The sequence below is a fragment of the Symsagittifera roscoffensis genome, chromosome 2, assembly GCF_963678635.1.
Source record: "Symsagittifera roscoffensis chromosome 2, txSymRosc1.1, whole genome shotgun sequence".
Taxonomy (NCBI): domain Eukaryota; kingdom Metazoa; phylum Xenacoelomorpha; order Acoela; family Convolutidae; genus Symsagittifera; species Symsagittifera roscoffensis.
The window spans coordinates 12,683,085-12,694,092 of record NC_087063.1 but is presented as its reverse complement, the minus strand read 5'-3'; the positions used below and the strand labels follow the sequence as shown (position 1 = coordinate 12,694,092).

At 33.5% G+C, this 11,008-nt stretch overlaps 1 protein-coding gene across 1 annotated transcript in view; it reads left to right on the top strand.

Annotated features, from left to right (window-relative positions):
- LOC134839400 (DNA-directed RNA polymerases I, II, and III subunit RPABC3-like) overlaps window positions 1-1,657 on the top strand; it is a 5,495-nt gene extending 3,838 nt beyond the window's left edge. Inside the window, exon 2 of the mRNA XM_063854934.1 lies at window positions 1,159-1,657. Within this exon, the coding sequence (XP_063711004.1) occupies window positions 1,159-1,446 (288 nt within the window). The 3' untranslated portion in view covers window positions 1,447-1,657. The remainder of the gene's footprint in view (window positions 1-1,158) is intronic.
- Window positions 1,658-11,008: the final 9,351 nt, after the last annotated feature.

Genomic DNA, 11,008 nt, shown 5'->3' with positions numbered 1-11,008 from the left:
AAACCACTCGTTAGACCATAAAATTGATGCTTGTGGGGGTGGGCTTTTAGAACCTCGTTAGATTTTGCAGATTTATATCAAATTTCTTATTTTCTGGGAGGGTGTGGGGTGGGAAGGGGAACTATCTTTATTTTCAAAGGCCAGCTTCATTGCTCACTGAAATTTGTTTATAGAGCGACAAACGCCAAATATATTTTCGACAGTAAAACATTCATCGATTCTTCTTTCGAATCGTTTTTTCTTTCTAAACTTGTCAACTTAGTTACTCAACGGTTACTAATTGAATTGCGCAGCCTTTATTCGATAATTGAATGCGTTTAATTTACACATTCGAGATAACTTTGTCATCGTTTCCGAATTTCAAAAAAAAAAAATTTGGACCGTTTTTCAATTTCCTTGGTTTTGGGTTGCTAATTTGAAGTCATTGTTTTGTTTGGTTTCAGAAAATCACATTCAGGCATTTTTATAGTGTTGTGAATATTGAAAGACATATTTTCTGTAGCAAAAACTTCAGCTTCAATTTTTTTTTTGATTTTTTGAAATCATTTTTTTTTTTTCAGTTATTTTTCAGTTCTCGAATGTCAACTGTTTGTAATGCAATCGGCTTTGCAATTTTTTACCGTTTTTCCTATTTAATTGAAAAAGCCTTTTTGATTTTTTCTCACCATTAATATTAGTTCAAACGACTACTTCTGTAAATTTAGGGCAGATAAAACGTCAGGCCGCCTTTAACAAATTTTCTATTAGTGCCTGTAATTGCTTCAAGAACTATTGCTTCAAGAGTGTGTTTTAAATAATGTTTTTTGATTTTTTCTTCAATTTAATTTATCTGATCATTTTCTTCGCAGTCACAGGAAAGGAATCATTTCAAACTTTTTTTGTGCGAAGTTAAGAATTGCATTTTTAATTATTTGTTACTAAGGTTTTGGGATGGCTTTTTTGAATGAATTTCTTTGAATTATAAGTTTTTTTGAGAGATTGTTTGGAAAATTGTGTAATTTTTTATTACCAGTTTTTTATCTGCCTGCTGTGTCGCAAGTGGTGCGAAGCTAAGCTTCGCCTGCGTTTATTATTGAAGGTATTTAAGTAGCACATCACTTTCCGCTGATTATTAAAAAGTAAACCCATCATGAGTTTTTATTATTTAGTTGTTCGCAGGTAGACGACGGAGAATACGACCCTACAGACAACACGCCTAATAGAGCCAACGCCTACGAGTATGTGATGTACGGAAAAGTGTACCGCATTGAGGACGGGGCGACAGGCGGGGGAGGGGGAGGGGGCGGAGGGGACGGGGACGCCTCACATGCTCAGCACTCTCCCAAACTAGCAGCTTATATATCTTATGGTGGTCTGCTGATGCGACTGCAAGGAGACGCCAATAATCTTCACGCTTTGGAAGTTGATCAAAGGGTGTATTTGATGATGAAGAAATTGGCTTTTTAAAACTTTCGCATTCTGTTTTTTTTTGCTGTGCAGAGCAAAGGAATACGCAGGGAGCTGGATTTTCAGCGTAATTCAAGTGATGAGTTGTGAGTGCGAAGGAAAATGCAGAAACTGAAATTTGTTGGATTCTCATCAGATAAACGGGAACTCGTGTAGTTATTTATGATTTAACTGTCTTCGTTTTGTTTTTGTTGCAATTAAATGTTGCTCAAAGAAAATAATTACTGAGCGATAATAGCTGAGATGCGTAGTGGGTTGAAAGTTTTTATAAGGGTTCATGAAATTTGGCTGAAAAATTATTGCTTTGAAACAAAAAAGTGTTCCTGTGAATGTCTTAAGTTTTAAAATGTTACTAAGTTCCATTTTATAAATTTGAATCAAACCGTGATTTTTGATTATTCAGCTTTGGCACTTAATATTGATCTGGAAACGCAACCTCAATCATTGACGAGCCCTTCAGGATTCACAAAGCAACCTTTCAACGGTCACATGTTGGTAACAGATAGCAAGGAACAGGTCAATGAATGGCTAGGAGCCTTGAAAAGCTGCTGAACTGGCCGATACCCCCGAGAGCAAGCAGAGTGGCGAGATCGGTTGTTAGTTGTTCTCAGTCGTTCTCGCTCCTTGAAGTTTTTTTTCAATTCAAGATCAGAAATAAGGGAAGAATTTGATTGACAATATTTGGAACCGCGTGAACTATGATGCCATTTTATATGAAAGCTACATATAACTCAATTTTAATGAGATAATATGTTGACCTAATGTTTGTAGATACCGGAAAAAAACTCAATAATAAATAACGCAATTTCTGTGTCCATGTTATTAATTCTTTGAAGGCGAACTCAAGACACTTCCTTAAATATGCCGTACCAATCAACATTGGTATTACTGATTCGCAGTGATTGTGTGGGTCGAAGCATCAATGATTCAACGAATTTTCAGGCTCTTGTCCGTTCTCTAAGATAGAACTTGGTTCTAGATGTATTTGTAGATAACTCTATTTTTCTGGTTGGTGATTTTCTGTAAGTTACGCTACATGTTCAGCTTAAAAGAAATCATTACTTTCAGGTTTTTAAACATTTGTTTTTTTTGTGTCTCTTTCGTTTTAAAAAACAAGGAATTCGCGGGACGCTGACTAATTTTAACAAAAATTCTCATCTATGGAAAAAATTCACGACTGTTACGCTGGTTGATATCATGAGAATGAAAGACGCAAGGGATGCAATGACTGCTGGTGATTACGATAACTGGCTTGCAGTTAGAGATAGAAGACATCAGTGAGGAGATAGAATTGCTGCGCTTCCTCCTGAAACGAGGGAGATTATCATCAACAATTGGCCCAGTAAAATTACTGACGGCGGTTGAAAACTGGGCGGTTGAAAAGGTTTTGTTTAGGTGACTAATTATCATGTTTCTTCAAGTTAGGGTTATTAACTGCTTAGGTCTATTGAAAGTAGCGAGCTCTTTAAAGTGTTTTTGATTGTTAATAAAACTGCGAATCAACACGTATTGCTGCTGTAGGTTTACTGTTAGTGATTTCCTGGTAAAGCAAGAGTGTTGCAACCGGGTACTAGATTTTTTCCGTATATAACTTTGTATACAGTATGACTGAATTGGATGGTCATCGCAATCTGTAATTTCGTCAACTAACTGGCGAATTTTGAACATCTATACGTTTTAAGTGCCCGTTCTATTTATACAACGAGAGTTAGAATATTCTTTTTTTAACCTAAGTCGCAAATAGTGGTGCCATTTTTAATGACACCTTTACGGCTTATTGATGGCATGTGCTTTGACGTTCGAATTATAATAAGTTACCACAGTTCATACTTTTTCATGTCAACAAAGGAACCAAAAAAAGCTTTTTGTTTCAAACAGTACAGAAACGGCTTTTCAGAACTCTTCCAACTCAATCTATCTCGCAATTCTTATGAAATGTATAATATATACATAATATAATTTTATGTTTTCAATTCTAGAATTTTTCCCGTTACCAACCTTACTTACCAGAAATTGAACTTGCTTTATTCTTGAACCTTAACAACTTCCAGATACTTCCCACTTGGCCTAGAGTCAATGCGCTCCGGTAGAAACTTCTTTTTTTTTCAGTTTAAATAAAAAATGTTTTTTTATTTGGTGAAAATTGAATTATCATATTTTGGTATGTCTGCGCAAGTTTTATTGACTTAGGTGCCACATTGCTGGTGTCTGCTCAAAGACTGTCAGCTTTGTTTCCGCTTCGTAAATTCTGCTTCCTTGTTAAATTACAATTCAAAGTCTTGCGTGGCATGTTTGCCAACGACTCTTCTTTGATAAAGAACAAGTACTATGAAAACGTATGGGTTTGTTTTTTAATTTATGAGATGCTTTGAAACTTATTTTTGTTTTTGGAAAAAACTAAAGTTTTCCTCAGAAGCTGTTATATTAATTTCCAGAAAAAGGGGTATCAATAGAGAGATTGCCTACTCCACTGTCGGCCTGCTTAATCCTCTAGACTCTTTTTACTTACCCCACTGTCAAAAAAGCTACATTCAGAAATTGGGCGAACAATTGACTAATAACTTCGGATTCTTTTTGTTTTCTCTCAAGCTATGTTCCGAAATCTTTTTCAATGGACAACGAGTTGTGGGCCGCTCACCTACGCAAGCGGCTACGCTCAAATGTTTTTAACACAAAAAGTACTCACCCTCCGAAAAGTCAAATTTTTGATTATTTGAACGATTTTTGAAACTTTTAAAGTATTTTCGAAAACTACCCTCCCAAATCTGATATTTGGGTTCTATCCAAAAATGGGTGTAAGGAGTTTCTTTGCATTTGCGACTAAGCCCAAATTTTTCAACACAAAAATATCGGGCCATAGGAAATTCATTAATTTTACTTTTCTTTAAATCTTTTTCACCTTTCTGGGAAACTACACTCACATTTGAGACTTAGGGTTTAATGGAGATAAAAGGTGGTGGGAAGCTTCTCTGAATTGGTAATTTTTTAACACAAAAAGTTACGGCCCTCGGAAAAGTCTAATTGTTTTTATTTTTTGACCATTTTTCTTGAATAATGTTTTCTCAAATCTAAACTTAAGGTTCAAGCGAATTAACTGGTTGTGTGAAGCTCGCCTGCAATCGACTACGATAAAGTTTTTTACACAAAAACCTATAATCATCCAAAAAATCAAATTTTTTTACCCTTGTTTGAATGTTCTTGATTTTTCTTCATAAATAGGAACACAAATGTGAGATTTTGGATTTAATCCAACAAACAGGTCGTGGAAAGCTACTTTTCATACGCTATTTTGCCGAAAATTTTCTAAACAAAAAGTTATGGCCCTCGGAAAAATTAATTTTTCTGAATAAAGTTTTTTGAATTTTCTGGAGTGAAGTTATTTGAATTTATTTGAATTTTCCCAAAAAGTTTTCTTCCAAATCAGAGTTTTTAGGCACAATCAAAAATACAGGTTGCGTGAGTCTTTTCTGAATAAAAGTCTGTGTCAAATTTTTTTACAACCTGAGATTCTCGGAAAAGTCAAATTTTTGATTTGTTTGCCTTGTTTGGAAACTTTTCTCAATACTTATCCTACCAAATGTTATACCAAGGGTTTAGTCGATACTACAGGTTGTTTAAAGCCTATTTTTATAATTTGCTATTTCCATTTTTCTGAGAAAAAAGATTGCTTTCAAAAAAGTTCCAGTTGTGGCCCTTTGACCGTTTTTTTTTTTACTTTTCTCGAATACCACCCTGCCATTTCTCCGGTTAAGTGTTCAATCGGAAAACCCGGTTTTGATAATCTTCTCAGAAAAAGTTATGGATTTCCGAAAGTCTTTTTTTGAACTTTTCAAAGTGCCTTAGAATTTTTTGACTTTTCTTAAAAATTACTCCATCAAATCTGAGATGAAACGGTGACTCCTTGTTTTTTTTGTAAATTATTAGATTAGAGAAACAACTGAGGTTTCGGGTAATTTATATTCCCGAAATTTATATAATTTATATAGGTTTCGGGTAAGACGCCGACAATACTCACGTATTGTCGGCGTCTGCTGAGCGTCTGCAGAGTAGTCAAACTGTTGATTTTTTGACCGTTTTCATTTTAATTTTTTTGACAGTTCTCGACATTAACCCTTTCAAGTCTGAGATTGAGTTCAAACGAAACTACAGCTTCATTTATTCTGTTCTCCATAGGTAGCATCGCCCTATTTTTTCACATAAAATTTCTCGGAATTGTCAATTGTTTGATTAGCTGACCGTTTTTTGGACTTCTCTGGTTAACTGTCCGGCAGAATCTGACATCAGAGGTTTAATTCGGATTAACAGATTGTTGAAAGCCTACCTTTATAACTATTTGTGCCTAGTTTTTGTAGGAAAAAAAGCAATTGCCTTTAAGCAAATCGAAGTTTTGATTTTTTGACAACTTTTATGCCAATTTTTTTGGGAACCTTTTCTGCTTAAGCGAGGTTAACCTGCTCTTTGCAAGAAGAATCTAGAAATTCCGAAATCCTTCGACCAATTGTTAAAAATTTTGACTAATCCTCCTGTGAAAACAGATTATCTCAATATTTTTACACTTCTAATTTACTTATGTGGAGAAACAACTAAGATTTTGGGCAAAGTCCAGTTCTAGGGATTATATCTTGCGTGCTGCATCGGTATAGCAATTTCATTCAATATCACTCACATAAAATAAGCTTTAGCTGGTGTCTTATTCATTTTTAATCTAGACATATGAAAAATTTGGTTCATCTAGTTTTTTTCAACAATCAAATTTTTTTTTCGATTCATGGTTTTTTATGGTTTTAATATTTCGCAAAAGGTGCTAAGCTCAGACTGGCCTCTGTGTTTTAATATCAAAAATCATGAGCTGAATTGTGAGGAAGAAATGAAGTATCTTGGTGTAGTTTTAGATGAGACGCTTATTTATAAGCAGCATATAAATCAACTAAATAAAAAAACTCTCGATGCTCACGAACGAAATGTATCACCATACAATATTTTTCAATCAAAAGACTTTAGTTAGACTTTGTAAAGCATATGTAGCACCGGTACTGTTTTATGGAGTATTTCTCCAGTAGAAATTAGAAATTTCCAAAAATAGCGCTTTCCGCATTCTTTTTAACTCAAAAAGAACGGAAAGGTTAAAAAAAAGAAACAGTCACAAACAATCACAAAATAAGAAACAAACAAGCTAGGAAATATATGACTAAGAATTGACTAAAACATTGACGAAAATAATATAAAATGAAAATCCATGCTCCACAATCAACAACGTAATATCACCCGAAGAAACAGATCACGGTCTGAACCAGAAAAATAGAATAAAGTCTCACGAACATTCAAAAACAACAACTATCACAAGCTTACGAAACTCAATAAAGTTTTTATCAAATTTGATAAAAATTTTCTAATTGAAGCTGCGCAATTCAACGAAAAAAAATTGAAAAAATTAAAACATCACTTTCACAACAACATTTGTACAACAAGTTGTGGAGATTTGTACAGTAAGATATAAAGTGAGTTTTAATGATGAAATTTGAAAACAGGTGCATTCAAAAAAAACCGCACCAAAAAAATGTTGCATCTTTTTTCTCGCTGTCTTTTTTTAGAAAACAAGTGCGTTACACAGAAAAAATGTCAAATTTACTTTGCTCTTGAGGCGTCCTTTACAGGGTCACTGCACTATCACCTTCACTGCCGAAGTAGTGTACTAACTGTAAAATATTTGGAAACGACCTCATTATGATCTGATGGTCCCTGATTATTGAGCAAAGCTTGTTTATACAAAACCTTTTGTCCCCGATTAACAACCATTGACTTTTAACGCATGGTTTTTTCTAGTTTCAGATATGTAGAAGTGGATACAGAGGTTTTTGTAAAGAAAATCGAAAAAAAACGGGCTGGTTATATGCGGTCATTGGAAGCTTTTGCGTCAGTTATTAACCTCCTGACAATTCATGGTTTACTATTTTCCAAGCCAATTTTCCAATCTTGGCTATTTTTTGGACCGTTTCCGCCTATTAGTCGAACTTTGTTATGTGTTTTCCGCCTCCGATTTGATAGATATTGGCGGTAAAGTCGCCTTTAGTGTCCTAAAATGCGCGAGTAGTGCAGAAAATTAAATCAAAAATCAAATCACTTCTGTAAAACTATCTTAGTGAAATGCAAAATTTAGTTATCATGGGTTTTTGAAATTCAGTTGTTGTGATAAGCTTAATCCAAGTTGTACAAATTTTACAAAGAGTGTGTTTGAAAACTATTATAGTAACCATAAACGAATGAAAGAAAGAGAAACCGAAACCCATAGAAACTTCCATACAAAAACCCATAGAAATATGAGAGAGCAAAACCCTTTCTAGCCAGTTGTTTAGTTTTGAAGAATAACAAAAATGATAACTTGAGTTTGTTTCACTCTAACGATACGCATAATTTTCCAAAATTTTCAAAACAAAAAAAACTATCATTAGACAAAATACAGTGAAAGAGAAGTTCTTATACGACAAAATACAGTGAGGCAGACTATGAAGTAAAGAACAAAACACAGTGGAAAGGCAGTCGAGGCTGAAAAAAAAAACAAATTTTAGAATAGCTAGAACCGGAAACTGATTGTTCTGATTGGAAAAAAGATTACGTTAATTGCCAAAATTTTGGATGATTTTTAGGCCAGCAAGCTTGATTGCAAACATTTAACTATATGCTTAAATGGAAAATGGTTAAAGTATGAGCAAGATAGCATCATTTCCTTCTGAAAGATGGAGGAAACTTGGAAACTTACTGCAGAAAAAGAAGGTGAATTCGTTAATTTTTAACTGAAGAAAACCTTTGGCTCAAATCTTAAAATGTTAAACCCGAATCAACCTACTAGTAAGAGCTCAAGTGTCAGTAGTCATGTAACTTCGGTAGACACGAGAAGGTAACAGAATATTGAAAAATTCAATTACAGATCACTATGCAGTGACTTTTAAAAGTATAATGGTGATAGTTTTGAGGTAAATACAAAAGAAAGAACGAAAAGTTGGCTGAGACTTGAAAATTCTCATGCAAAGAAACAAATGAAACAATTACGGAAACATTGACAATTGAAATTGATAACAATAATAAAAAGAACACTAAAGAGTAATTTGAAAGCTTTCAAAATGCTCCTGTCCAAAACCTCAATCGTTTTCCACCGGAAAAAAAACAAACATTCAACAACTGTGGTTCAAGATCATAAATAATAACAGCAGTAAGGAGGTAAATTTAAAAAATTAACCAGATTTGGGCTGAAAATAGAAAAAAACGTCAAAAAAAGAAAAAATATTCAAAAATTTTTTGAATAAATTGACCTGTTTGATAATGAGAGCCTGAAAAAATTTTCGAAAAAATCAAATTATTCTTTTCCAAAAAATAAATAAAGATGCACCGGTATAACAAAAACTAATCAATCAAGTTATGGCTGCATAATCAAATTAAAACCGCAGCAGTGGAGAAAAACCGATTGAAACTTGTTTCAAAGCACACTGAATTTGAAATCTGATTTCTATCCGTTTCAGCAACGAAAAGACGAAAGTAGTTGATTATGGTCACTCAATGTACCCAATTTTGTCAGTGAACAGGATGATTTTATTGTTTTGGGTTCGATAAAAACTAAATTTAGCCCTGATTTTTGAAGGCAAAATGATTATTTCTAAAAAAAATTGATTGAGCTTAAGTACAAACAAAACTCAGTAAAAAGGCAAACGCGGCGGACCTTATAGATTAGTCAAATATGAAAATGGAAATTTTTGATTGGCAGAATAAACGTGCATTGTCAACAAAGTTGATTGAGTTGCAAATCATGGTAAGCATTTTTGATTACAATTTTTAGCTATATGCATAATCGAAACATAGTTTACATATGAGCACGATTGTACCAGTTCCTTCTTGTTAGTTAAAAAATATTGGAAACTCCCTGCAAAAAGGGACTTTTTTCAAAGTTCTACACTGTGTAACATATAACGGTTTCGCGTTCGGAGCAGTACTAAGACAATCGATGCAAAAATTCTAATCACGGAAAATTTGATCTGAGAAACTTTTCACATTTGGGGTCCCACGGGGCTCAATTTTCAAACTGTTTTTGCTCATACTTTTTGTTTACGATATATCAACCAATTAAAAATATTATTATATTATTATATTTTTACTGCATTTAAAACAACAACAGAGAAAAGAACAAAAATTACAAAAAAAAGCAATTTGAAAAACCTCCAGAAACTTTTGATTCAAATTAAAAATAACTAAATGAAACGGAAAAACTTATCCTCAATACAGAAAAAAACTAAGACAAAATTTTTCCAAAAAGCAGCAGAAACTAATCAAAAATTTAAAAAGTGAAAATGAACAATGAAATAAAGGAGCAAAAAAATCCTTTTCTTAGATTAGTCTTAGACCAACATTTCAACTTCCCGAGAGCATATTTATTTGTTAGACAAGAAACTCAGCATGTTCTTTGGATCGTGAAAAATTGTGTCTACTAAACATCTGATCCAGATAAATAAAGTTTACGCATTCAGTTCGATGTTTTTTGAATCTTTTTAAATGTCCAAATGATATCTGGAAAAAAAATTGAAATGTCACTTGTTAATAGCTTCGCCTGGATCCAAATTTTACTAGACTGCCGTCGAGCAATGTGAGCAAAGTGTTAATCTATAATTTAAGCAGGTGAAAAATTTATAATTTATGCTCACTTTTGTAATCAAAAGTGAACCCAAAACTTCATGTGTTTCTGATGTTCTAATGTATTAAAATTTTTTGCAAACTTTCAAGGCTATATTAGATTTTTCCCATCTTCAGAAAGTAATTCCTTAAACTCATCTGCTGACAGTTCTCTAGCCTAATTTCAATGATGTTTTATTTTATTGTCATTCAATTAAATTTATTGCAGTTTTTTCAAAAATCAAAAGTTTTGTGCTCAAATATCAAACCCTAATTCCACCATGCGCTACGGACGCAAAATGTCTGCTCAAATCAAAGCACAATGTTTAAGAAATGCCTTCCAGAATATTGTTTTAGAAAGTTAATCATTCTGACATCTTCATTATCCACCAATGAAAAACCATTCTTGCTTATTTCAAATTCGTGATTTTTTGAAAGTTTGAAGCATATCTATCAGTAATTATAACTCAACCATGTGAATTTACTTTTTAATTTGCACAAAAAATTGTTTCTAATTATTCATTGAAATTATCATGAATTATATGTTTTTATACGGTTTCGTAGGCCGATAACCGTCAATGATTTTGCAGCTGTTCGCTAATTTTAAAAATTACTCAGGACAAAACTGAGCTGTAAATCATAATGCCATTCATCAAAACGATTTTGTTTGTGCATAGAATAGTAAGCTGGCGTTTTACCGAAAAGGGGTACCATTTGAGCGCGACCATTTCTGGTTCACCAACCTTAGAACTTTTGTTAAAGCGCCAATAAGCACCGGTTTTTTTTTTTGGGAGGGGGGAGGGGGGCAGCGTGCGCCGAGAAAATAAAGCACCTGGCAAAAACCAATTTTCTCGTTATTACGCTTTGGTTTTAAAAAACTCTTTGGAAACCGAATCACTGCTTTTAG